This window comes from Vespula vulgaris, chromosome 15 (genome assembly GCF_905475345.1).
Source record: "Vespula vulgaris chromosome 15, iyVesVulg1.1, whole genome shotgun sequence".
In the NCBI taxonomy this organism is placed as follows: domain Eukaryota; kingdom Metazoa; phylum Arthropoda; class Insecta; order Hymenoptera; family Vespidae; genus Vespula; species Vespula vulgaris.
The window spans coordinates 299815-327776 of NC_066600.1; the positions used below are offsets into that span (position 1 = coordinate 299815).

A 27962-nucleotide genomic window follows, 5' to 3' on the forward strand; every position below is an offset into this window, starting at 1 on the left:
GATTGTATTTTTTATTACGCGTTGTAATATATTTATTTAATCGACAATAATATCTCCAGGGCATGCATCCGTAGCGAAAACAGAAAAATTTATATACAGGGATCAAAGTCTATATGATAATATTCTTCTGTTGCTACATATACTGTCTTCAGTCCGATGAATTCACACTTTGCTTCAGGTCGTAACGGAGTGAAGCCGGTTACTTCTTCTTCTTGTGAAAACATTTCATTACATTTTTTGTGCTAAAACTATAGCTATAATGCTTCAGGTAATTAGTTGCTATTATTGACAACAATTAGAAATGTTGCTCCTAACTTCAGATTATATCACGTATACTTAATATAACTGCGTATATATGCGTATGCGGACGTGTCAACGAGGATAAAAATTATCTATTAATAACAATGAGAATTATAATAACGAAAGGGCATATAAATTAAATTCTATATATCAATATGTAATAGTTTTGTATCTAATGAGATGGTAGAACAAATGTATCAAATTAAAAAACATTTCAGAATACGGTAGCATTGATAACCGGTGGAGCTTCTGGTCTTGGTCGTGGAACCGTACAAAGATTCGTCAAAAAAGGTGCAAAAGTTGTAATTGCGGATCTTCCTAGCTCGAAAGGACAAGAGCTTGCGGATCATTACAAAGACGATGCTGTGTTTGTACCAACCGATGTAAGATTATGACAAGTTAATCTTGCGTCTATTAAAGTTTTACTTAAACACGAACTTGTTATATTAATTTTATATACGACGTATATGTTTATAGATCACTTCAGAAGAAGATGTATCAGCAGCTGTGAAAATGGCTAAGCATAAGTTTGGTAGGTTAACTGCAGTAGTAAATGCAGCAGGAATAGGATACGCTCATAAGACTTATGACTTTAATAAGAATCAACCTCATCAGTTAAAAGAATTTGAAAAAGTATTGAAAGTAAATACTATCGGAACTTTTAATGTAATCAGAATAGCCGTTGGTCTTATCGGTGAAAATAAACCTAACGAGGATGGGGCACGTGGAGTTATAATCAATACAGCAAGCGTGGCAGCGTACGATGGACAAATGGGACAAGCAGCGTATTCTGCCAGTAAAGGTGCTGTCGTTGGAATGACTTTACCGATCTCTCGTGATTTATCCAAACATGGTATACGCGTTGTCACTATTGCGCCTGGATTATTCGATACTCCGTTATTTGGATCCTTACCAGATAAAGTACGCGACTCTTTGTGCAAAATGATACCTCATCCGCAAAGATTAGGTAAACCTGATGAATACGCACAACTGGCACAACATATCATCGAAAATCCACTTTTAAATGGAAATACGATAAGATTGGATGGTGCTCTTAGAATGTCCTAACCTAAGAATTCTGATGTTTCTGTATATTCCAACGGATGAAGGGTGCACGTGGGTTTGGGCTACTAAAATAAATCTCTTTATAATGGTATATACGATATAAATCTGTGAATAAAAAAAATAAATACTATTTTTATTTTTATATTAATCTTGTATTTCTTCCTGCCGTCGCGTCTGATCTTTGCTTCGATTCGTCGGTAACAAACGAACGTGATCTAAAAGTTAATACCTTAACTAACCATTCGGTAGATGTCGTTACTTCTATTTCATATATATGACGAAAGGAATTATTAAGTAGTAGGTAGCCCGTGTTCTTTCCACGAAGAAAGTATGAGAACGTTCTGAGATATTTTCAATCGAAGAGGTTTTTATTTATATCAATATTATATTTCTAAACCGAAACAATTTCGTTTGATGCAAAGGTATTTTACCCCATTAAAATCTTATATTTAGTAATAAACAAAGAAAAAACGAAATTGCAAACGTATAAAAATTTCAATCGGAACGACGAGTGATGACTAACGTCACATGTTTCATGTGTTATCTGCACCCATTTAAAGCGTCATTTTGTTTTTCAGCAGATTTCATTCGTCGAATTTAATGGAAAAATTGTCAACATCGAGAACGCCCTTTGCTCCTAGTGTTCACGCGCGAGAGATCAGATAATGGAAATCGTTCGTTCTTAACCTTGGTCAAGAAAATTTGACCTGACTAAGCGGACAACCGTTGCACCGAACACGTTATCGTTGTGGAATGCACGTTCGTATAAAAAGAAAAATTGAAGGCAACCATAAATTGTGCGGCTGGGAAGTTTATACGTCGATGAGGTGGCTCTTAAAGAAGTGGTACTTGTCTACATTTAAATTGTGAGTAGGGTCTAATGTACATATATACGGTTTAAATATATTAATAATTCATCAGTGAAAAATTCAGTCCTTTTGAGAATTTATTTTTGCTTTTATTTTTAGCAACTTTTTGTCTTTATTACTGGCTTTATATAAATTAAGAACTTTCTAGTAGAAAGTAGTACACGCACATATATATATGTACACACATGAGTGTGTATGTGTGTGTGTGTGTGTGTGTGTGTGTATATGAATATTTCTTATCAATGATTTAATTTTATTCTTTTTTCAGCTTATCACGTTTTGTGTATTCTTTTGAAAAATCTTTAATTGATGATTTATGTTAGCTTCGTTACAGTTGGCCAGAAATGACAAATCCAGCAGAAAGATTAAATTATTCGCAAGATAGTAGCAGCGATACGGAAACTGATTATAAAGAGACAGATCCAAGAGGGCAACAAAGATTATACCAAAATAGATTAAGGTAAAATATTCATCGTCAATACGGTGCATAAAGCTGTTTGGAAATTCAAAAATATTGAGATATTTTATTATAACAATAATAATGAAATTTTCATATTGTACTTTTATTTACAATCAATTCAATTGTTATATAGAATATTTGAGATTTGAACGCGCATACATATGTGTGCATATATATACGTATATGTGTGTGTGCGTGGTGTGTATATATATGTATATGTATATATGTATGATATATGTATGTATATATATTTATATATATATGTGTATATATGTATATATACTGATAATAAAAGTAGATTATACTATCTCATTTCTTAAATAATAATATCTCTAGACTTGTAGCATGCACATTTGGTACTTTAAACTTGTTACATGCATGTCTCTCACATTCTTTAAATTATGAACAAACTACTTATCTATATCCGATGTTAGATCAGTAGTAAATAACGATACGATAAAACAATAAGTGTAATTATGAGAATACATTTATGAATTTAAGCTTTATCCTCGAAAGAAAGATAGTAAACTATTTTTATGCAAGGAAAATTTATATTACAATCTGTAACTCATTATTTTGATTAACGAAGAAATATTACTGTGTGAAGTTGCGTCATACGAAGCTTGTCTTTTAGATATACATTTTGTGCTGATACATTTGTCATTGGCATGATGTAGCCACCATTCACACCACATTCATATTTTATTAGTTAAATTTTCTTTAAACGCGTTTACATCATTTTATTAAAAAACTCGAATTAGTTTAAAATCAGTAAATGTCACTCGATGCTTGTCATTGGTAGCAAACATTAGTAAGGAAATGTGGTTGTTTTGCATGTAGTTGTGGTGGTTCGTCCAAACCAAAACCTTGTCTGGTACAGAGGGATGGAAGCAACGATCGGCACTGCCATTCTTATAATTCAGGCAGACATGGCACAAATATAAATCAATCGAGCAGGTAATGCACAAAGATAAAATATAGAGATCATTGGTAGCGCTTGTTTTTTTAGAAATTCACTTTTTTATGGACATTGCTTCGTATTATTATATTATAGAATATAGAAATCAGACATTTCTTTACTTGAATTTTTCATTGATCATACATCAACTATTTTTTCATTTTCATTTAAGTAAAAACAGTCCACATCTTGTATTCCATAAGGTAGGTTTCTCTACTACTCTATTGTATACCCAATGATGCTTTATATGTTTATTATTCTAATTTCTTGTCGCATTGAATTATTCCTCTTTCATCTATGCAAAAAGATTATAACATGATGTTCTTATTTCTTTAGACTCCGTTCTGGAGTTGGGCTTGGAAAGAGTCAACAAAACCAAAGTAGAGATATTATACCATGCAACAGTTCTGCTACAGAGGCTAGTATTCCGCAAGGTAGCGATGAACGAATAACATTGATCGTCGATAACACAAGGTAAATTTAAAACTATCTAAACTAAGGCCGTAATTACAAAATATAAACAAAGAAAAGCACGTAATACGAGTGATATAAAATTCGTTTTAGATTTATTATAGACCCAGCTTTATTTACTGCACGCCCGAATACAATGTTAGGACGAATGTTTAGTTCTGGCGTCGAATATGCTCAGCCAAACGAACGCGGAGAGTACAAAGTTGCCGATGGAATATCAGCGATGGTGTTTCAAGCTATTCTTGAATATTACAAAGGTGGAATAATACGTTGTCCTCCTACGGTCACTGTACAGGAATTACGCGAAGCTTGCGACTATCTTCTCGTTCCTTTTAATGCAAATACCGTAAAGTGTCAAAATTTAAGTAAGTTTATCGTTTTTGAAATACTGCAATAATTAATCGGTATAAATAGAATATAGCCTTCTTGAATTGTTTTTTTTTTTTTTTTTAATTCCTTTATTATAGGAGGATTATTACACGAATTATCTAACGAAGGTGCTCGCTGCCAATTCGAAAGATTCTTAGAAGATTTGATGTTACCTTTGATGGTAAATAGTGCACGTAGAGGCGATAGAGAGTGCCACATTGTCGTCTTATTGGAAGACGATATAGTCGATTGGGACGAAGAATATCCGCCGCAAATGGGAGAAGAATATTCGCAGAGTAAGTGTCGAATGCTAAACTCGAAACGGAAAGTCCTTTCGATACAAGGAGTACGTTATAATATTTTGTTTTTCTCGTGTAGCCGTTAACAGTACCGCTATGTATAGATTTTTCAAATACATCGAAAATAGAGATGTAGCCAAACAAGTGATGAAAGAGCGTGGTTTGAAAAAGATACGTTTAGGAATCGAAGGTTATCCTACTTATAAAGAAAAAGTTAAGAAGAGGGCTGGCGGTCGTGCCGAAGTTATTTACAATTACGTTCAAAGGCCGTTTATACACATGTCTTGGGAGAAGGAAGAGGCAAAAAGTCGTCACGTTGATTTTCAATGTTTAAAATCTAAATCGGTTACGAATCTCGCAGAAGCCACTGCCGATCCGGTATTAGACGCCGGAGGAAATCCAATAAATGCTCTCTTGCAAGCCGCAGAACCGGTACCTCAACCAGAAGCGGCACTGCCGATGGGTTCTGACGGCGATGTCGAAGGCGGCATAGGGTTACCTGCCGATCAGGACCTTGGACCTTTACCACCCGACGAGTTGTCATGAGTCTCATCCGTTTCTCGTATGTACGTTCTTTGAAAGTGCGAACGTTCACGACCTTTCCCTTCCTTTCCTTCCTCCCTTTATCTACCGCTTCTCCCCACATTCATATTTATATATATGGATGGAGCACCGTTTTTCTGAAACACGACTGTTTATATCCAAGGAGCTTTGTGGGACAATCCTTGGATAAACCTGTTGCTCGTAAGATCTAGTTTAAAGACGTATGTATTATGCGATTTTTTGTATTTTGTATATATATAATACGAGGTATGTTTCTTATATGCGATATTGATTGTGTTATTCAAAATACACCGTGTCCTTTCGATTCGCATCGATACAAACTTTTCCCATTTTGTACTATCAATAAAGTTTACAATACGATTTCTCAATAATCTTTTCTAATTCTTTATATGTATATTTTCTTTTTTTCCATTTTATTCTTTAGGCTCCTAAGGTTCTTCTCAAGGATAAGAAATATCATATCACACGACCATTCCAAGATCATTCCAAAGAAAACCAAAGTCCTTTTTCTCCAAATATCAAACCTAATCAAGGTGAGATTCTTTTAATATTATCATTAGTCCTTTATAACTCCTTGTAACTTTGAAATCACACGTTCGTATATATTTATATTTTTTTTTTTTTTTTTTAGGTTTTATCGCATTTTTTTTGGCAACGAAATCAATTGTTCCTTTATACGTTAGTGTTCGATAAATATTTCTTTTTCCTAAATACGAATTATACGTTATATACTTAATATACAGCAGGGATAGTATATGCCAGTGTACTAAGTATAACTTGGATTATTAGACCGCATATACTATGCGTACTGTACTATTTACCAAGTATAAATGAATATATTATCGCTAATATTATCATCATTATTATTATTATATTAAATGTAAGTTATACTTTATATATAGTTTAGTTTAGTTATACCTAATGAACTAAAACTAAACTATAACTATATTGTACTATATACACTGTACTTTAACAAGTATATATAACATATTTTTTCAACACAAAAAAAAGGGGAACTTGTATCGTATAAAAGGTTAAAATAAATTTTCATTACTTTATCAATTTCCTTCCTATCGTAGGAATTTATCTTATCGATCGTCCTTGATACGTTCTCCACTTCCGTTCACCAAAAGAACGAAGAAGTAGAGTCGGTAACCGTAGAGTATCGGTCGGTATTAAGCATCATCTTGGAGGACCAACAACCCCGAAAGGAAAACCGGAAGTGAGTCTGGTTCGACAAGCAACCCCCGTGGCCATACGAAAACGTGCGGGAGGAGGTGAGATTTTCGAAGGTAGTGGAGCAACGAAGAAACGCAGGCGCTGATGCGATCAATAAACGGTCCTCCTACAGTCGAGGGCAAGAAATCAGTAGCGTACGAGTACGCGATCGGCGAGGGTGGGTGCGCGCATTTGTTGTTGGACGAGAGACGTACGAAAACAACGGGCCACCACCTTCCGGTGCGTGCGGACGGCGTGGAAAACGAGCTGCCAGGTAGCGAGGGTTGCAGACTAGGCGGCTCGTTCAGCAGCATGCAACCACCACCTAGAAAAGTAAGCTAGCTGATCAAAAATCCCATCTCAATCCTTATCTTCGTTTATCTTTATCTTCTTTTTTATTTTTACTTTATATACCTCTCTCTCTCTCTCTCTCTCTCTCTTTCTCTCTGTCTCTGCTTTTTAAAATCAACCTTCACCCTCATTATCATCGGCATACTCAATGAACTTAACCGGATTCCCTACTTCTCGCGCATACTCGGCTTTCTATATCTTTCATAATCATTTCCTTAGCCGATAAAGTTTCGCCGACGTCTCAGTTATCTTTCTTTCTTTCTTACCCTCTCTTACCCTTTCTATCTGTATATCGATCTTCGACGTCACCGTACGCAAAAATCGACGTAAGCAGCGCCTCGACGGCACCACGATGAGAAAATCAATGCATGCTTCGGCGCACGTTTACGAATCTATGCCAAATGATCGTAGTTTCGTAGGTAATCGGGGCAAGGACCCGTGGATATGCTGTTATGAAATCAGACGGGTTCAACCTGCGTGAAAGACGTTGCGTGGATGCACGTATAGATCGGAAAAGATCGAAACCGTTTTTATTCTTCGATGCTTCCTCAATCCTCGAATTTCTGACCCACTTTGCGTTATCATTCCGTCACACCGTCGATGTTTCGATCTTCAATGATATCATCAATGAGTTTGCTCATTATCTCATTTCGATAGGATAACGTTCTGTAGATCGAGACATCTTAGAAATGATAGAAAAATTATCGTTCTATTGGATCTAAGTTCTATCTACGTATACCGAATCAGTTTTTAGCTTCCAAGGACGAGTCTTTTTATCGGAAAAGAATTCTAAAGCTTTCATCGAGATAGAAAGAAGTTATTAATATTAATGGAAAAGTTAGTTTTCTTTTTTTTTCTTCTTTTTAATAAATTCATTATTTTCTCTCATTCTTCTAAAAATGGACAGAACTTTTCCTTAGGATTTTTTACTTTAGCAACTTTTGTTACGATCTCAACTATTTTTCTTATTGTAAGAATGTTGTAAGAATGTACGAAGAGCTAAGAAATCTAGTCCATCGTAGGTCGCATTACGTAATCGGTATATATCCTACACTTATAGTTTCTCAACGTAAAAAATTCAAACTACCGATGATACTTTTTAAATTATCCCGATGTATTGATCTTTTAGGGAAATTATGCAAAATTTCTTAAGAATGTACACACAGAACAAGCTGCAAAGTTGCAAGCAAAAAATCAACATGAGTGCGATTTGCTGGAAGATATTCGGTGAGTTCAATGGGAACAAAATTTGTTATTAAATAAAAAAACGTTTAAATATTATTACATAATTAGAGACAAACGTGTTAATTTGATCGATCATAAACTTGTTTCAGTAATTTTACAATTAAAAAATCCGCGATCGAAAAGTCATATTCCGAGGTAAGTTTAAAAAATATTTCGTTATGTCATAAAAAAAAAAAGAAATAAATAAATTACGTTTCAAACGTGATTGATTTATGCGCAGATATATCATAATCAAAATATTTTAGGCATTACTCAAGATCTCTTCCGCATATTTGAATAAAAAGATACCAAACATTCCGGATCTTAAGGTCGAAGGGGGAGATGAAAAATGGTACAGTATTCCAATGATCTAATATTCACGATTGGCACGAGAGATTAAATACGTGGCAAACATTATAAATTATAGGAATATGTGGAATGTATGGAGAACGGTGCTCGAGGAGAACGAAAAACTCGCGAGAGCTCGTTTAGCGGCCGTTGAAGTTTTTCAACAACAAATTGCCGACGACGCAAAAAGTTTAAAAATGCACAAAATTCAAATTTCAAAAAAGGTACATTTTAATAAGGATATATATATGTAGCAGAAAAAAATTATATATATATAACAATGTTATCGGAGTAGACACGACCTCTCTTTTCGTTTATCTTTTAGGCAATCGACCAATTATTGATAGTACAAAAAGAGTTACAAGCCTGTGTACAGGATGTCGATAAAACGAAAAAATTGTACTTCGACGAGGAACACAGTGCTCACGATGTTCGAGATAAAGCGAAAGATATAGAAGAAAAGTATGTGACTACAATTTTTTATCTGTATTATATATTTCAATTTTGATTATTTATTGCATTTATTCATTATTATATTATATCACATAGATTAAAGAAAAAGAAGGGTTCCTTCTTCCAGTCAATAACGTCGCTGCAAAAAAATAGTGCTAAGGTAACAGTAAAAATTTAACTTGTCTACAAATAATTTAAAACAAATGATTTATTGTACAAATTTGTATCATGAATTAGGTAAGCTCAAAACGCGATGCTTTGGAAGAAAAATCTACGGGAGCTCGTAATGATTATCTACTTAGTCTTGCTGCTGCCAATGCTCATCAGAATAGATATTTTGTAGTTGATTTACAATCTACTATGCAAGTAAGAACACATCGTCATAACTTTTTTTCTTTTTCTTTATAGATTTTTCTATCTTGACGCTATTTTTATACAAATGAATTTTCTAGTATTTGGAACAAGGCGTTTACGATAAAGTAGCTGAATATTTAACTCTTATGGGTCGTACAGAACTTCTTACATGCTTGGCAACGCAAAATAGTTTTGGCAAAATTCGCGATCAAGCTCAACAGGTACAACCAATGTTATATATACTTATGTGTGTGTGCGTGTGTATAATATGATATCTCTGCAAGCCAAATTCGAGAAATACGTAGAAAGAGAATTTTTTAGAAAGATTGATCTAATATAAAATGCTCGTCCGACATATTATTTTGAAAAGAGAGAGAGAGAGACAGAGAAAGAGAGTGATTCATTGCACATCTTTTTTTTCAATAATCAAAAAACTCGAGCGATTATTTTTTACAAAACATCTTGCTATGTACGCATGTGTGCGTGTGTCTATATATATACATATACTCATACATACATACATACGCGCGCGCGCGAAGTAAAAAATGTATATACATAATATATACATGATTTACTGATTGCAGTTAAGTGCATGGTCTTACAGGGATATCCTGTTTAAGCTACATTTATGTATATTATCCATGTAATATTTGCAGTAAAGGATTTACATAGGTGTATGGGTATGATGTCGTTGAAAATTATGTTAAAAAGGATTTTAAATTAATATCGATTTTTTTATAGCTCACTAGGGAATATAATATACAATGCTGCTGCCTATATTATCCTGTCTTAAAGCAGCACATACAATATGAATTTGAACCATGCGATAGTGATCCGGTAGATAGGTTCGTATCAATAATAGTATATAACTATTGGAGATCAAATAAAATTCTTATATAGATCGTGATAATCAAATCAAAGTGGATCGTTCTTTACAACAGGATAACTGCTGATCATGCTGCTGCTACTACTTTGGGTAAAGAAGCACGTCGCTGGTCGACGAGAATCGCTCGTGAAGTGGGTAGTATACGAGAAAATAATCGAAAATTACAAGTACTTCAGCAGTTGAAGGAATCTGGACAGAAGGTAAAGAAAAGCCTGTAATCATTTTGTTCTAACAACGTGTTAATTAAAATGTATTTTATAGACTGATCCTAGCGATCCGAATGGGCCTGATGTAGACACAAAAATGGATGAATTAAAACATAGTATTCGCCGGGCAGAGGTATTACTTACTATAACATTAAATTTCTCTAAATACGTAAATAAATAAATAAATATATATATATACATCTGTCTATATATATATAAACTTTCGGTTGATAGACGGCGAAATTAAAAGCAGAGGCAAGAATAGAATGTCTTCGACATGGAGGAGGTCGGTTAACGAAACAATTGTTGAATAAGTAATAGAAACAAAAAAAATCAAAATTAATTTAAAGATCACATGTTATTTTTCGTTTAGTGAACGTCGACGAATGGCTTCAAGAAGCTGAAACGTTGAGTGTCCAAGACATGCCAAGATCGGCCAGTTCTTTGTCAGTTAGAACCGACGCATCTGGCGCAGGGGTAATAATAAAGAACGTTGTAGCAAAAGCGAGTCACAATCGCACCGTTGTCTTACAAAAAAATATTTTTAAGCAGGAGCATCCTTCCTCGGAATCGTTCTACGACAGTGATGGCGATGGTGGTAGCGATTTAACGACAGTAGAAAGACCTGGTACTCGCAATGCAGCGCAACAAGAGGAAGAGGTTCAAGAAGAAAGACAAAGGCACGACAGCGAAGAGGTCGATGGTAAGTATCGTTATTACGAACTCTGTAGGAAATAAAGAAATAACGTTTCACCGTGTTTTAGCTTTACTCGAGCAAGAGCAACAACGGATAGAACAGTTAACTGCTGGTTGGGACGACCCAACATCTGTTGATTGGTCGAACGAAGAGAAAGATGAACAAGTAGAAACGCAAGAACCTGCTCCTGTTCAACAAATATACAAATGCACGGCACTATATTCGTATACGGTGAGTAAGACATTTTGTAATAATCCTTTCCTAGTGCTTTCTTTTTACTTAGAGAATCGATCATGTCGTTAGGCACAAAACCCGGACGAGTTGTCGATCGTCGAAAGCGAACAACTCGACGTTGTTGGCGAAGGCGACGGAGATGGTTGGTTGAGGGCACGAAATTATCGCGGAGAAGAAGGTTACGTACCACAGAATTATTTGGACGTTGAAAGAGAGCCGGATACGACGTCTGGCCTTTCTTCTCAAGGACCTGGCCTCGTCCAACAAATATCCTTCTCTTCTGTGGATTACACTGTAGACGATCACGATGCCGTTGATCCTGATGCTAATTTACAACCTGCTATACAACAGGAACAACAGGAGGCCATAATGCAAAATCATATAAGTGGTAAGTTATTATAAAAAAATGATACGTCGTTTTCATACGAATCAATATGTCATGTGCCTTTAGATATCGATCAGTATTGCATCGCTCTTTACGATTACGATGCTACGTGCGAAGAAGAACTTAGTTTCCTCGAAGGTGATATCGTCAAAGTACTTAGAAAAGAACCGCATGATGTTGACGATGGCTGGTGGGAAGGAGAATTACGAGGATGCCAAGGATTATTCCCGTCTCTTGTTGTCGAACCGTGTGCTCCTGATGGTTCACCTTTGACTCCTCAGGTTTGAAGATCGATATCTGGACAAATGGATATAGATGGGACATCTTTGACGAATGAACTTTGACAATTTTCTTAATTTAGGAGGATATGACACCACCGAGTTCTGCTCCACCTGTCTTTACACCGCCCGAAGTACCGGAATTCTTGCTGGAACAGGAAGCCGCACAATTTATTTCAAATGGTAAACATTTCTCTCGTTTTCTTTTTTTGTTTTTTATAAATACTTTTTATAATAAGAAAAAAATAATAATGAAATAATTAAACACTTTCGATATTGTTCAATTTAGAAATTTCCGATGGAAAAACTGAAGAAGAACAAAGTGGTTTTGTAATAAACTTAACAAGAGGTCAAAAGGAACATTACGGCTCGCAATTTGAAGAGGAGAAATCCGAGCCTCCTGGAATAGTCGGTAAGAGATGATCGTTAATGGATCTATAAAATAACGTAAAATTCGTATATTTAACAAAACTTATTTTGAGCCAATTTGATTTATTCGGATCTTACTACCCTAGTTGTGGAAGCATCCGAAGATGTGGAAGATAAGGTAAAGATATTCGCTTTAACGAACGTAGGAATAAAATTGATTCAAATGTAGGCAATTCTGCGGAAATAATTGCATAATATTTTGATTCATTGCGAACGTTAATGGCGAATACTTCTTTTTTTCTTTTTTCTTTTTTTCTTTTTTTTTTTCTTTTTTTATTTCGACAGACTACTGCTGGCGAGAAGGAGGAACAATTGTCAGAAAATGTAACGGACGATACTGCAGAAAATGCGAAAGAAGACTTTGGATTGGGTGTCGCACAAATTGTTATTACAGCAGCAACTCCAATGGAAGAAGTTGAACATCCATTTCCAGGAGTAAATGAAAGTACGGATGATACGGTGAAATCAACGGAAAGTTCTGAAGGAGATTTACCGTCAAGCGTTACCGCGGATATGAATGAAAGCGACTGCAAGGAAACTACTGTCATTATGAACGAACACGATGAACAAGAAGTTACAGAAGTTGCAGAGGATATCGAAGAGAAATCAACGGTGGATGACTTGCCAACGGATTCGGCGCCATTTCCATTAAGTAGTAGCTCCGGTAGCGAAGCAGACTCAACGTCCGGCCCGAGTACAGCAGATAACTCTCAGTCAATTCCGTCACGAGGCACGGTTATAGATGCACAAGAAGCAGAAGAGATTGCGATTATACTTGAAAAGGTAGTTTGTGGTGGGAGGGCAAGTATTCCTGACGAATTACAACCTGACCAATTAGAAAAGCTTCAAAATTTAAAAGAATCGAATGCCTAGGAATGACTATACCTCGGAGATACCGATTATCCTGCCTTAACGAATAAATGGGCTCTTCCAAAAAATCATCAGAACAAGTTCCAGCATTTGTTGGAGTTTTGGAAATCTCCCGAGGTTATTGGGAAAAAAGACTAATGAATTAACCAAACAACCAAAGATTTTTATGTTAATACAACGTACACAACTCTTTTGCTAGGCAACACTCTAGTAACATATATAAACCAAGAAGTTGCGACTTTTGCAATTTGCGAGGCATCTATGTACAGTTGTAAGGTAACAAAAAGAATTGTCGATACCTGTAATAGAAAATCTTTTGGTGGTTCATGTACATTTTAAGAGAATACAATGGTGTTGCATGTATAAGAGACAATTGTTTTATTTAACATGTTCATAGATGTATATATATATATATATATATCATAAAATGATTATCATAGTAGCCCTATCCAACATGCACCCTTTATCTATAAAGAGCATGCGTTTGAATATAAAAGGAAACTATAGACTTAAGCTGGCATTCTGAGAGCACCATCCAATCTTATCGTTTCTCCATTTAGAAGTGGATTTTCGATTATATGTTGTGCCAGTTGCGCATATTCATCGGGTAGACCTAATCTTTGAGGAAAAGGTATCATTTTGCACAAAATGTTGCGTACTTTTTCTGGTAAAGCTGATAATAACGGTGTATCAAATAATCCAGGTGCAATAGTAACGATACGTATACCCTGTTTAGACAAATCACGCGCGATTGGTAAAGTCATTCCAACTATAGCACCTTTACTGGCAGAGTATGCTGCTTGTCCTATTTGTCCTTCGTATGCTGCCACACTCGCTGTATTGATTACAACTCCACGCTCACCATTTTCGTTAGGTGTATTTTCACCAATAAGGCCAACGGCTAGTCTGATCACATTGAAAGTTCCAATCGTATTTACTTTAATTACCTTCTCAAAATCCTCGTATTTGTGTGGTATATTTTTGTTGAAATTATACGTCTTATAAGCGATTGCTATTCCTGCTGCATTTACAACTGCAGTTAACTTGCCAAACTTTTCCTTAGATACATTTAGAGCATTCACTACGTCTTCTTCCAAAGTGACCTATAAAAATATAAGTCGTATATAAAATTAATATAGGAAGATCATATATAAATACTATAATTAAGTAGAACTTTAATAAATGCAAGATTAACTTGTTATAGTCTTACATTGGTTGGTACAAACACAGCCTGATCTTCCAAATCATTGGCAAGCTCTTGTCCTTTCGAAGTAGGAAGATCAGCAATCACAACTTTTGCACCTTCTCTGACAAATCTTTGTACAGTTCCACGACCAAGACCAGAAGCTCCACCGGTTATTAATGCTACCGTGTTCTGAAATGTTTTTTAATTTGATACGTTTGTTCTACTATTTTATCGATATAAGAAACTGTTATATTCTAATACATAATTGTAGAATCTAATCTATATGTCTATTTGTTACAGCTGTTATACTTTGTATAGTCTTTGGTGCAACAAAACTTGGTGCTAAACGAATATTTTACGATAATACGTTTTATACGATTGTGTGTCTTTATTAAAATATGTATATAAATGTGCAGAAATATATACTTTAAAATAAAAATAATTTCTAACGCGTCACTGTGTATAATTGCCGGCATTTTAAAGTTTCGGAGTTGGCTATAATAATCTTAATTGCTATCAATTGTTATCAATAATACCAAAAATAATTACCTTAAGCATTGCAGATATTTAAGCAAAATTGAAATAAATTCTAAACGAACTACACTTGGATATGGATGAAAAGAGAGTGTGAAATGATCAGGCTCGAAATACCGATGGATCGAATAATTATAAAATATGAACATTGACCCGTACGGTATGCCTTTTACTACTCCTCATAACCTCACAACAGATGCATGACCTATAATAAAAAAATAATCTTTATAGATCGATTAAATTTAACACGCAAAAAAAAGAAAACTTATGCTATGTAACTTCAAGAAGAGATCGAAGTCATTATTTTTCTTCGACCGAAGGGAATTTAAAAAAAGAGAAAACTTTTATTCGAAAAATCGTAGCGAAAGGAACGTAATCCGGTGTTTATCAATTAGCGTTTTCTTTTCGAACTTATTAGCGTTTTTCTCTCCTTGATAAATATAACATTGTTTAGGGATAACAGTATATTCTTGGAAAAAAAAAAAAAAGAAACGAACAATCAACACATCATAAAAGTCGTATCGTTTATATATGGACGTAATCAGATTTAAAATAGATGATCAAATAAATAACAATAAATTCAAAATGTTTACAAAAGTTGTAAATCACAAAAGGAAACTTATCACCTTAGTGGACGGTATCGATGCAATTAATTGTTTAATTAACCAATCAATAAGAGCGATAGATTAAAGCCTGTTCCATCTAACTAACGACAGTACTTTTCTTTTTCGTATCGGTGTAAAGAGTATTTCGTAATACTCCGAACAACTTTGCAACAAAGAGTGTAATTACGAATCGTACGTGGCGCTGCCTAGCGTCGAAAGGAGGCAAAATAATAGCGCCATTTTGTTCAGTACCCGTTGGACGCGTATGTGTCGCGCTTCGTCGTCGCGTAGTTTGCATGGCGCGTGTCTTTAATGACTGTCAACAGAAATAATAATAATTTTTGCTATTCGACCACAGTTGCGATGGGATCGTGAGTGAGTAGTGTTGTTTCAGAATGAAGGGGATATATTCGATAATAGGTGTGTTCTTTGTGTAGTATAACAAAGGTGAAAAGAACTTGAGAAAATCTAACAGGGACAAGGATAAAAGGAGAAGGACTACGAATGTCTGGACGATCCTAACAGAAAAAGGAATGGATCGCGAAAACGTCTGTCGTTGGGACGCTGAAAAAAAAGCGATCTTCAGAATGATTCACGAAAAATTATCATCTCGGGAAGAAGCACTCTTCGTGCAGGTAAAGAAAAAGGGATTGGGCATTAAACTCGTCGAATCGATAAAGCGTCCGTCACACGCACGGACACACTTGCGCGTTCAGCAGCGCGCGCGTACCCGCTTGCGCTCTCACTCCCTCGACGCGTTCCCCTTTCTTTTTTTTCTTTCTCTTTCTTTCTCTGTCTCTCTTTCTCTTTCTCTCTCTTTTTTTTTCTTTTTTTTTTGCCCTCCCACGAGACCGCTGATTCGTCCGTCGTAAGTCGCTCGGTAGCCGGAAGGGGTCGATGCCATGCGATGCCTATGTTTTTTACTCCTCGAATACGACATGGCCAGGTTACGTATCGAACGTAGTACGACGCTTTTTATTTTTCATGCATTTAGACCATCTTTTAATCCAGCCCAAATTTTATCTCTTTTCTTTTCCTTTCCATTGTATCCTGGAAACCATCGTCCATTTTCTTTTCTTTTTATTATTATTATTATTGTTGTTGTTATTATTATTATTATTATCATCATCGCTGTTCTTTCAATCTATTTTCCCATTCGTTCGATTTAAATTTTCTTTTATGATCGACCTTCTTCAATTTGTTTACAAATATTATTGACAATAAAAAGATTTTCATTCTTAAATTAACTCGATCGACTGCTCGTAGTTTGTTACTATTACTTTTACAATCGATTAGATCTGTATCTCATAGATCGAAATTCAAGGCTGATGTTGAAATGGCCGACGCTACAAAGAAAGGAAAAGATTCGAGAATTTTATAAAGATTTGTAACTTTTTTATCGCCTCTCCTACTTTATCGTAACTAAATTAAGTAATGGTAATGCGATGATCGCGATGTTATATATCGTAGCAATAATAAGTTGTTGGGGTTGGATTCGACGATGTTAAATATTACGAGTAGGCTTCGCATCGCGATCACCGGCTTTATCGAGTGATTTCAATGCACGGATGTAGAACAGAATTGTGATACATTGCATTCTTGGATAAGAACATGTTTCGTTCGATCGTTCCTCGTGATTACAGCCGATTGTTTATTAAATAAATATTACGATTACGAACAATGTACGTACGTTTCCACCGTACAAGTGCAAAGTAATTATGAATTATATCATATTAGATAAATTATAGATGTATATGTATAAAATAATGTAAATATTATAATCGTCGAAAGTTGCAATAATTACACTTAACAAAATTCAAAGTAAGTAACGTATATCAAAAGGAAAATTTTGAGAAACCTCCATTATACATTTGCATTGTTTAAAACGTATTTGGTTAATACGAATAACAATTTGAATTCCAACGGTGTATTATCTTATTACAGCTTTTTGTTTATCATTTCTCTATTTCTTTTCAGGATTAAAATATCAATTCACAGATAATAATGCGTACTCCTGCTGAAGCCGAGAAGATAGCCCAACCTGAGATGTTCAATCTCGAATCTCAGGAACCAGTCACTTCGTCCGAAGTGAACCAAGTCATCTTATCCACTTCTCATCCAGAGGCACATATATTTACAAATAGGTGTGAAAAATAAATTACACTTTAACGTTAAGATGAGACGAAAAAGATACTTCGATAAAGAGTAGCTTGTTATTTCTAATTTGTAATAATTAATTAAGCTTATGTATAAATTTCTTTCTCTTTTCTATTATCTATATGATCTTATTTGTATCTTATCTATATATGATATCATTTAATATTATTTTCAAAATTATTATAAATATACAAATTGGTATGTGTGTGTATACGTACATACATACATATATATATATACACATATTATTTACGAGTCGGATCAAATTTGTTTTTGAAAATTTTTGCGCTTGAACCAAACGAAGTCACATGTTTTGTTGTAAATCAAACTTAACTGAGCGATAGAGAGGGGGAGGGAGAGAGAGAGAGAGAGAAAGAGAAACAGCGAACGTTAGCCCTCTGTCGGCAGGTTGTATCAGTTTATCTCACGCTTCGGTATGTTTGTGTGTATGGCGTTTATCTTGTATGGCTTTGTACATATTTTCTCGGCTGAATCTACTTCCTTTCGTCAAGTGCGTGGAGAAACAGATCGTAAGGTGTTGTTTTTATCCGGCGTACGAAACGTTGGCCTTTTGATGCATGTATCACGTATAGCACAATGGTTCTCGCGCGGTTTTTTTCCAAGAAAGTGCAAGTACAGCCTGATGTAGTCGTCGCCGTCGATGTACCAAAGAACGTTGATACAAAGAGGTGAGCTCGAAAATAAATTTAATAGTATTGGACGAGCTTTTAGTAAATAATTCCTCTTTGGTTCGCGATTAAAAATGAAAGGATACGATTGTAAATATATATTTTACGATTATGTCGTCGACCAAAATGAACGACGTCGTCGACGTTTCACGAATAACCTACACATATAAAATAGTAGATCAGATAAGGACGGTAAAAAATCTACCGTATCGTTTGATCTGTCAAGAAATTTCGATGTGTTTTTTTTTTTTATCTTTTTCGATTCTCTTATCAAAATGAAATTATCCTTATAACGTGATTAAGATGTCTCTTGTTATTATACAATGACGATTCATTTATAATGAAGTATTATTAATGACTGTTATTCGTTGTCTGCGAGAATCGTCTCGTGCGCGCGTACACAGCTCGTGCACGCGATGCGTACGACGTCACGAAATGTGACGTGCATACGCGACATGTATGGAGTGGTAGGTAACATTCGAAGTCTCTTAGAATTCTATGAACTATGCTATTGGCTAGAATTTTATTTTTTAATCGAAAGGGAACAATAGCATTTTTTCTTTGTCGTATGCGTTTGAAATAATATGATATGGTGTATATTTGGCAGAATAACTAGAAATAATTTATGATTATGCTTTAGCATGCTATGCATTCAGGAAGAGTTAGGTCAACTAAGTGGAATCGCAGGAGGACCAATTATTAACGATACGCAAGTTCAAATACACAATAGCAATCAAACGAATTCGGACAGCAACAGTAATTGTAGCGAATTTGCAACAAAATGTACCTCAGGATCTGTTAGTTTAGACGCTCAAAGATCGAGCTGGGTGGAAGGAATATTAGGATGTATGCGACCCGTTTGGACTATGCTATCGAAGGCTGCTGTCAATGAAAAAATTAAAGGACATCAAAGTAAGCACCATTTTTATATGTGTATACTTATGCACGCTCTTCTTATTATTACCGAACTTTTTTAATATAATTAATATTTAAAAGTTCAGTATCATATAAAGTAGGAAAGCATGATGATTAGTATTGTATACAAATGATATAAATCATATTTTATTATAGCCGATGATTGGGAAATACCGTTTGAATCCATTAGTGAACTTAAATGGTTGGGTTCTGGAGCTCAGGGAGCAGTTTTTAGCGGTAAATTGAACAAAGAGGTGGTAGCTGTTAAAAAAGTAAGGGAACCACGTGAGACTGATATACGGCATTTACGAAAATTAAATCATCCGAATATAGTACAATTTAAGTAAGTCGATCGATTAAAAATAAATATTTGTTATATGTGCGATAACTAAAAAAACTTTTTATATACAAAAGTACTTTTTATAGAAACGTATAAGATCCTCTTATATCTATTCTAACGCGTAATACTTTTAGGGGAGTGTGTACTCAAGCACCGTGCTATTGCATAATTATGGAGTTTTGCCCATATGGACCTTTATACGATTTATTAAGAGCTGGGGAACCAGTCCCACCTACCAGATTAGTGTCTTGGTCGAAACAAATTGCAGCAGGAATGGCTTATCTTCATTCTCATAAAATTATACATAGAGATCTCAAAAGTCCAAAGTAAGTGTATAATTTTGTTAATGATATTTCTTTATATTATATTGGCGTATTTTTATAATCTATTTCGTGTTATGAAGTGTTCTAATAGGTCAAGGAGAAGTCGTGAAAATCAGTGATTTTGGTACTAGCAGAGAATGGAATGAAATTAGTACCAGAATGAGTTTTGCTGGAACCGTTGCATGGATGGCTCCAGAAATAATTAGAAATGAACCTTGCTCAGAAAAAGTTGATATATGGTCTTACGGTGTCGTACTCTGGGAATTATTAAGCGGAGAAATACCTTACAAAGATGTTGATTCATCGGCTATTATTTGGGGTGTAGGAAACAACTCTCTTCATTTGCCCATTCCGGCGAGTTGTCCAGAAGGGTACAGATTACTTGTGAAACAGTGTTGGGCAGCTAAACCTCGTAACAGGCCTTCCTTCAAACATATTGAAATTCATCTTGGTATTGCAGCTGTGGAAGTGCTCTGTACAAAATCTGATGAATATTTTAAATCACAAGTAAGACTAAACTTATAATCAATATTTCTAGATATTTCAGTGTAATAAAATAAAATGACCTTTTAATTACAGCAATCTTGGAAAAAAGAAATAAGGGTTCATATGAAACAAATGCAATCAAATAGCTCCAGTAGTCCTCGATTCGAGGCCGATTTAATTAGACGAAGAGAAGATGAATTGAGGCATGCTCAGGATATAAGAGAACATTATGAACGTAAACTTGAACGTACTAATAATCTTTATTTGGAATTAAGTGCTGTGTTATTGCAGCTGGAACAGCGTGAACGAGACGTAATAAAGTGAGATATATTGACGACCTTTACATTGAGACACAATTTACGTTAAGCCATTCAAACGTTTTTATTCTCTTTCATTTGTTATATTTGTAGAAGAGAACAACAATCGGGATACAAACAATGTAAAAAACGTCTTGTACATCCGCTTTTGAAAGCACAGGAAAGATTATATCGTAGAAGAAATCCCACGATACAGTTTTCAACCTCCTCAACTCCCACTACGCCATCATCTCCTGTTGATTATCCGTTAAGCCCTGCTAAAGCAACCACTTTTACACAGTTGAACGAAGCGAATCAACCAGAGACTGTATTAGCATCGAATAATAATAATTTTAAGCAATGGAAATATAGACACCGAAGAGTTGGATCTGGTTGTGGTGTGAATTGTAGTCCAAGATCGAGTCCTCATCGTGAGAGAAAGGTAGAGACTATTTTATGAAGAAAAATCGTTAATATTTACATTTATGCCTATAATTCGTTCATAACTTTCTTATTAAATCGTAATAATTCTATTATATCAAAAAAAAAAAAAAAAAAAAAAAATGTAGAGTATCGTAATATAGGAATAGTGAAGGCGTTACCATTTATTCCAGAGCAACGAAATAACGGCGAGGCTAGTCGATAATCAGACTCAAACAGATTTAACGGATATAAGTGGAAATGTCGTGAGTTCCATTAAAAACTCAATGAATTCTTCGATAACAGAAAAATCTTCGATAGATGGTATCGATGCGCGGTCTATGGCTGAACACTCTATAGAATATTTCAATGGGAATCCAATTTTGTCTGATACTCATTGTAAAATGCAGTCTAGTTCTTGTTCTAGTCCAGACCCTGAGCACGAAAATAATACGAATGGAAATGAACGATTGGCAGACTGCAGTGACGACGATAATCTTGAGACTCTCGGTAGAAAAGTGACGGAAATTATAAATGCTAATCGCCTTATTTCGCCTATGGATAATGGAAATTGTGACGAAGTAATAAAATCACACAGGTAAAATTACTTTTAATCTGATGTATTATACGTGAATATTTTTTGTTACGTTATTTCGTAACGAGCAGAAGTCATTAATAAATACAATAAATGCGTCTTGTAGCAGGGGTAAGGATGAGCCTACGAAACTGCCAGCGAACTATTGTTCTGTCACGAGTACTTTAAATATATCACAAGAACAGTCTGAGAATAGAGTGAGGTCCTGTTCGGAATTTGTAAATACTCTGTGCGATCGTGAGGAGGATGATGCTTGCGAGGAAAGTTGGTCCGACGAAGAAGGAGAAGACCCAAATTATACTTATAGTTATTCTCTTAGACGTAGAAGGTACATTCGTTATTAAATAAGTTATATACAGATAAAAGGTGTGTATTTGCGCGATTTCGAAGTTAATACAAACGTGTATCTATATTTCTAGTATTGCAAGAAGGCCAATTGGTCCAGGTTGTAGATTAAGAAGATTTAAACAAGCAACCGTTAGAATAGAAGGAGTATTGGCCTCTGATGAGGAGAATACTTCAGAATATTCACATCCTCCGTCCAGTCAATCCTCTACATTAGAAAGTAATCCTGACGTTCAAAGGGTCCTTCGCAATATTCATCATTCACAAAAGGTAAATTTAATATGATCAATTTAAAGGTAAATGACCGTATTTTATACGATTAGTTGGAAATTATAAATTTACATTTAACGCGTTCTCTTATCGCTTAACTGTTATTCAGAGGAAAGGAATACATGATGGTTCGGATTCTTCAAGTCAGTCGGAAACGGATGAAGTCAGTGAGATTACTATTGCATCTCAACCAAACAATGCTAACGTAATAAGGTTGAAAAGTAATATATAGTTCGTATTAGTATCGTTTTTACGTCTCATTTAAGAATGATTTCCAATATATAATGTCACCTGCAATATTGGTCATTTAAGTAATCATGTTTCATCTATTTTTATTTTTTACAGCTTATATTACGTATTCCAGATGCTTGTCTATTTCAGGGTATATATTTCTTAGATTGTATCCGCCATGCATAATTTCTAAGTAAAACAAAAAAAATCCATATAATTTCAGATATATCTATAGATCATACAAATAAGATCGTAATAAATACAAATAACAAATAGAAAGTAATATCAGGACAGGAATTTGAATTTTTACTACGTTGTTTACTGAATTTTTATCATATTTGCTAAATTTTACAACGAAAAAATCAATACACTTAGCACGTTCAATTTTTTTTTTCTACATTCGCGACAATTCAAATCGTCAAAGCTATGGGGATGTATTTATTGAATGCTGAGACATTTCTTTTATATCGTAGATATAGATCGTATATAGAAATTTACTTATTTAGTGCATCAGGAGGTTGAACGTGATTAACAATGTAAACATCATGATTTACTTTTCAGTAACTCATTCGTCAATTCATCTTGTTCCATGAAAGATCATCTCATTTCTTTATGGTTATTTCCTTTATTTATAGTTCCTTTGTGTTATATAACGTAAAATTGTACCTTTGTAAACGACTTGGAAATAATTCTTGACGCAAGTTCAACTGATATAAAGATACAATTATAAAAATAGTTTCTCTTCTAGTATACCAAATAAACATTGTATAAACATTGTCTTTGGTAAGTCATAATCAGTAATGGTACAATGCGATAAGACTTTGGATTATATATCCTGTACAAATATCTGAGTGCATTAACAAATTGATCATTCCAGTAATTTGTATGATGGGTTTAACGAATTTATTTTGTATAAACTATTTAGAACAATATCACAATTTCATTATGAATAGCATGCGAAAGAAGTAGATCAAATAATAGTATGTTGCAAACATTTTGCATAGGAGCAGAGATTTCACTTTAGAAAGGATAATGAAAGTATTTTTCACAAATAACGAAGAAGAAAATAAATGTTAACAATAATTAGGTAATTAACGTGACACGAGTACTGATGGCCATTTGTATAAAGCGCGTCAATTTATATAAATTCGAAAAGATAGTTGCTATATATATATATATATATACAAAGTATAGTCTTTCAAAATAATTCCTGAAACATAATATGGCATCTAATAGAATTTTGATTATTCGAAATATTACATTTAAGTGTATAAACAAAATGAAAAGAACTTATAATAAAATATTATTACTAATTTAATTAAAATATTCGTATATTCTCGACTATTTAAAAATAATGATTGAAAAAAATGATTTCCTTTATAAATACAATAGCATGATAAAGTTGAGTATTGTCATTGAATTTGATTATCCGAAAAAAATGTTCTATTTCAAAGAGATCAATTCCATAGTAGTTTCGGATAATCGAGGTTCTAGGTATATGTTCTTACATGATTCTAAATTTAAGAAAACACCAATATAAAATGAAAATAAAAGAGATAAATATAAAAAGAGAGAATAAATAAGAGCTGATAAAAGCAATATGTATGTACAATTGTCATTAAAGATATAACGCGCGGGTGACATATTTAATACTAAATACATACACACACACACACACACACACACACATTGTACTTAATTGTTTATACTCATTCTGTTTTCCAAAGCAGATAACATAATTCATGCATTTTTCCTAATTTTTAGTCATTAGATCATCGTTAGAACGAAATAATGATTCTTATTATTATTATATATATATATATATTGAAGTCCGTCATTTTAGTCTAGCTTACCATTTAAATAAATCATTTTATATAGAAAATTATAAAAGTCATAAAATCTGAGTTCAGAAACAAATTTTGATGATAGCGTTTAATTGTATTCTGACGATATACTCATTCTGTCAAATTACAAGCAATGAAACTATTACGCAGCTCTCTTATGCGCGTCTGACTGTGAAATATAGTTTACTCTATATTTTACAACGTAATATTTCGCATCCATCTATTGTACCTGCTTTGAAACTCAGATTGCCTTAATGACAATTATTATATGTCTGTAAATATGGACAATACAATGTAGATTTAAAGGAATAGTACTTTAAGATTATAGGCAATGTATTGATGTGCTCACTTGATTAAGATGATTTATAAAGTGTGTAGAAGTATACTTTGTATAAGAATTATATATGTTGTATTCAACATATTTATGCTGACGGCTACACACACGAGTGTGTACATTATCCCTTTCCATGCATTGGCAGCTAATTTGATTAAGTCTATTATTCTTTGATAATAGAAATGCTACACAAAAATTAATGTTATGTATAATAAAGTTCATTGATACGGCCTAATGTGCGTGACTTTGTGATTTAATTACTATTTTATTAAACTAACATTAATTTAAATATTTTTAAATATTGCACTATATGGTACATATACATTATATGTATTAACTTAGAATATTATATATCGAATATTACTATAGGAATATTGCAAAAAGTACCTGAGAAATGATAGAATTTTTTTTTCACATTTATATAAAAAATACAATGATAGTTTGAACTTTGCAATTAACAATTCTTCTAAACATTTATAGAATTATCGTCATTGTCTCGCTCCTTCTATTTAGGGAATATTTTAATATTTTAACTATTGATATGAAAAAAAAGAAAAAAAAAAAGGAGAAAACGATAATTATCGAACAATGCATCATTATGCTTTATTCTAAATAACACATTTTTTATATTCATAATATCCATTCTCTTTACGAATCTTTTTTATAACATTTAACAACGTTAGATGTATACTTTTTAAACATTAAAATATAATTTGCGTTGGAAATTGTTAAATTAAAATTGACGATTAATACGTTGATGTATAATATGTTATTTTTAAGAAGTCATACGCAGCATAAATAAGTAAATAAGTAAAAGCCTAAAAGATTTAATTGTTTTTGATCACATATAATTCTATATAACTTACAACACATCTTTATTTTTTTTAAGAAAATTCGAGATAATTCGAGATATATGTACATTATAGTTCAAATATGAACTTGATAAATAGGTACATGCACGAGACTTTTTGTTATCTTTACAATATTTATAATGCTATACTCTTATAAAGAGAAACCAAAATTTAAAGAGAACAAATATATCCATAAAAAGTGATATTTAGATCATCATAAATAATAACTATTGATTTAAAAGTCTTTAGTCATATAAATGAAAAGATTCATTAAATATGTTCTTATTTGCAGAACAGTTTCATGATTCGAACTGATTAATTTATCAATAATGATTTACCAATAAAAAGAATTATGAAGAAATTCTGCTGTAGATTTGTATAACGACGAAGCACTTTGTCTTAAACCACTAAATAAAGATACGACTCCTTCTTTTCCATCTTCTTGCTCTTCTTCTTCCGGTAAGTATTCTGGCATATTCTCAATGTCATCGGTATCTTCTTTATGGGTCTAAGACATAGAATTATCATTAATTTTGTCAATATTTTTACATATGTGTCACATTACTAATCCAGCAAAGAAAGCAAATTACCAGTCTAACTAGAAATTCTTGATTGAATTTATTTTTTGTAACTAGCCATGCCTCCATGTTATCTAAATTTTCTTGTATAGCTTCAGCAATTAGTTTAGCTGTAACGTTATTCAATGTACGCATGGTAACGCGTTGATGTTCAACGTCTATCACAAGAGATATCAATCCTTCAATTTTGATCAGTGTAGATTCCAGTTCAGATCTAGTCTCCTATTTTTAATATTAAACATAAAAATCATTAATTAAGATAGTTTTTATCCAAGAAAAAGCAAACTTACCGGTAACAAGCCTTGGACATGTAATACAATTACATGAGTTTTTAATTTTTTTCGTTCGATGATCCTGCACCTACTACGTAAATTATATATGGGTGGTTTCATACGTTCTATGTTATCTTTCAGATGTTGTGCCCTTTTAGATATTTCTGGTTCACTCAATATAAATCTGTTTACAACGGCGTCTAAGGCTTCTCTTATTCCAAAAGTAGAGGTTATGTGTAAATAATTATCAGCATTTTTAATAAACAATTCCAAAATATCTAATGAGAGATTAATAATATCTAAATAAGGTACTTCGAGAATATAAGCTATGTAGGACAACACCGTTTTATCCTGTAATAACAACGATATATGATAAGATTGAATTTATGTGATGAACTGAGAAAAAAAATATTATGTTTCACCTTTAAGATTGTGTCATGGTTAGAAAAATCGTCAGCTAACTTCTTATATGTTTCTAATGTTGCTCTTATTTCCTTAGGATTATCATATTCTTCCGTTTCCATTTTGTACACGTAACGTAAACGGGAATTATTTTGGAAACCCGTGCACCACAGTAATGAAACTTGATGATTACAAACATTCAATCTTCTGAAATAATCAGATACATATATATATATTTTTTATTTTCACTGATAGACAGATATTACAGTATACACCATATTTCACAACATAAACAACAACTTACACTGTTCGTCACGATAAAAGTTAAGTAAATTAAACATACTGTATCTTATAAAAATACAGTAGGAACGAAACGTTCTTTTTTTTTTAAGGATCAAGAATTATTTAACTAAGTATAAAAATAAATTAATTAAATAAACGTTAAAGGGTATCACAAAAGGAAGTTTAACGAGCACGTTGCAAACAAAAAGAGCTGTTAGAACGAGTACTTTCTATTTACTATCAGAAAATGCGAGTTGACTCCTAGCGCCAAACGTGCTTTTCCATCTGATTTCTATAACTACATGTACGAGTCGATCGTTTATATAGCTCAGACAACTTCTAATGATTGTGAGAAAAAGGAAAGTTTAGAATCAGTTTTACAAGGATAGTAAGGGACAATAAATAATTGCATGAATAAAGCTAACATTGGTGTAAAAATAATTACAGATGCGATAAAGAATAAACCAAAAGAATAGTAAGATGAGAAAAGAGAAGAAAAATGATAAAAATGAAACAAATGAAAATAAAAGAATCGAACTCTATTTTTGTATCAAGTAGTATAATATGGCGTCTAAATTGGACGTATAAATTTCTATAACCTTTTTAACGATTTTCACTTATTATATTAGAAAAGAACATTGGAATTGTAAAATTTTCACTATACTGATTCAAGATTTTATCGTTAATATTGTTTTAATAATTTATTAATTAAATTTAAA

General features: G+C 33.5%; 6 protein-coding genes across 22 annotated transcripts; 4 read left to right on the forward strand and 2 right to left on the reverse strand.

Moving 5' to 3' along the window:
* Window positions 1-114: 114 nt before the first annotated feature.
* On the forward strand, window positions 115-1507 carry LOC127069370 (3-hydroxyacyl-CoA dehydrogenase type-2-like). Its single transcript, XM_051006325.1, has 3 exons — window positions 115-268; window positions 519-683; window positions 778-1507. The coding sequence occupies exons 1-3, from the start codon at window positions 260-262 to the stop codon at window positions 1366-1368; spliced, it is 765 nt and encodes a 254-aa protein (XP_050862282.1). The 5' UTR covers window positions 115-259; the 3' UTR covers window positions 1369-1507.
* Window positions 1508-1640: 133 nt separating this feature from the next.
* LOC127069357 (BTB/POZ domain-containing protein 10) lies at window positions 1641-6417 on the forward strand. Of its 9 annotated transcripts, none has more exons than XR_007783527.1 (10): window positions 1641-1787; window positions 1944-2231; window positions 2569-2694; window positions 3535-3651; window positions 3989-4126; window positions 4217-4488; window positions 4591-4788; window positions 4871-5357; window positions 5780-5888; window positions 5987-6417. XR_007783527.1 is itself a non-coding variant. In XM_051006296.1 (8 exons), the coding sequence occupies exons 2-8, from the start codon at window positions 2119-2121 to the stop codon at window positions 5335-5337; spliced, it is 1431 nt and encodes a 476-aa protein (XP_050862253.1). In that variant the 5' UTR covers window positions 1641-1787; window positions 1944-2118; the 3' UTR covers window positions 5338-5726. The 9 variants fall into 9 exon arrangements, 7 of the variants coding, with proteins under 7 accessions (XP_050862253.1, XP_050862258.1, XP_050862259.1 ...); XR_007783528.1 differs by having other exon boundaries at window positions 4871-5353; XM_051006296.1 differs by lacking the exons at window positions 5780-5888; window positions 5987-6417 and having other exon boundaries at window positions 4871-5726.
* A 128-nt stretch (window positions 6418-6545) lies between these two features.
* On the forward strand, window positions 6546-13661 carry LOC127069348 (protein nervous wreck). Of its 3 annotated transcripts, XM_051006266.1 has the most exons (23): window positions 6546-6906; window positions 8054-8151; window positions 8259-8304; window positions 8415-8500; window positions 8576-8720; window positions 8822-8958; window positions 9046-9109; window positions 9187-9315; window positions 9402-9524; window positions 10045-10148; window positions 10245-10389; window positions 10451-10528; window positions 10630-10681; window positions 10769-10872; window positions 10945-11098; window positions 11160-11323; window positions 11396-11714; window positions 11778-11992; window positions 12073-12172; window positions 12279-12401; window positions 12505-12536; window positions 12704-13201; window positions 13292-13661. In XM_051006266.1, the coding sequence occupies exons 1-23, from the start codon at window positions 6679-6681 to the stop codon at window positions 13295-13297; spliced, it is 3150 nt and encodes a 1049-aa protein (XP_050862223.1). In that variant the 5' UTR covers window positions 6546-6678; the 3' UTR covers window positions 13298-13661. The 3 variants fall into 3 exon arrangements, with proteins under 3 accessions (XP_050862223.1, XP_050862222.1, XP_050862221.1); XM_051006265.1 differs by having other exon boundaries at window positions 10948-11098; window positions 12704-13661; XM_051006264.1 differs by having other exon boundaries at window positions 6548-6906; window positions 12704-13661.
* LOC127069369 (3-hydroxyacyl-CoA dehydrogenase type-2-like) lies at window positions 13643-15802 on the reverse strand. Its single transcript, XM_051006324.1, has 4 exons — window positions 15635-15802; window positions 15024-15213; window positions 14499-14663; window positions 13643-14391 (listed from the first exon to the last, which is right to left on the reverse strand). Exons 2-4 carry the CDS (start codon window positions 15030-15032, stop codon window positions 13798-13800), a joined length of 768 nt encoding a protein of 255 aa, XP_050862281.1. The 5' UTR covers window positions 15033-15213; window positions 15635-15802; the 3' UTR covers window positions 13643-13797.
* A 55-nt stretch (window positions 15803-15857) lies between these two features.
* On the forward strand, window positions 15858-25093 carry LOC127069350 (mitogen-activated protein kinase kinase kinase 13). Of its 7 annotated transcripts, none has more exons than XM_051006269.1 (13): window positions 15858-15988; window positions 16051-16248; window positions 17612-17757; window positions 19100-19371; window positions 19531-19717; window positions 19849-20040; window positions 20118-20544; window positions 20617-20843; window positions 20934-21261; window positions 21434-21837; window positions 21941-22162; window positions 22254-22449; window positions 22559-25093. In XM_051006269.1, the coding sequence occupies exons 2-13, from the start codon at window positions 16147-16149 to the stop codon at window positions 22679-22681; spliced, it is 2826 nt and encodes a 941-aa protein (XP_050862226.1). In that variant the 5' UTR covers window positions 15858-15988; window positions 16051-16146; the 3' UTR covers window positions 22682-25093. The 7 variants fall into 7 exon arrangements, with proteins under 7 accessions (XP_050862226.1, XP_050862228.1, XP_050862225.1 ...); XM_051006270.1 differs by having other exon boundaries at window positions 15869-15988; window positions 16034-16248; XM_051006271.1 differs by having other exon boundaries at window positions 15863-16248; window positions 21944-22162.
* Window positions 23286-27722, reverse strand: LOC127069368 (armadillo repeat-containing protein 1-like). Its single transcript, XM_051006323.1, has 5 exons — window positions 27266-27722; window positions 26982-27168; window positions 26578-26910; window positions 26300-26509; window positions 23286-26217 (listed from the first exon to the last, which is right to left on the reverse strand). The coding sequence occupies exons 2-5, from the start codon at window positions 27081-27083 to the stop codon at window positions 26044-26046; spliced, it is 819 nt and encodes a 272-aa protein (XP_050862280.1). The 5' UTR covers window positions 27084-27168; window positions 27266-27722; the 3' UTR covers window positions 23286-26043.
* Between the last annotated feature and the right edge of the window lie 240 nt (window positions 27723-27962).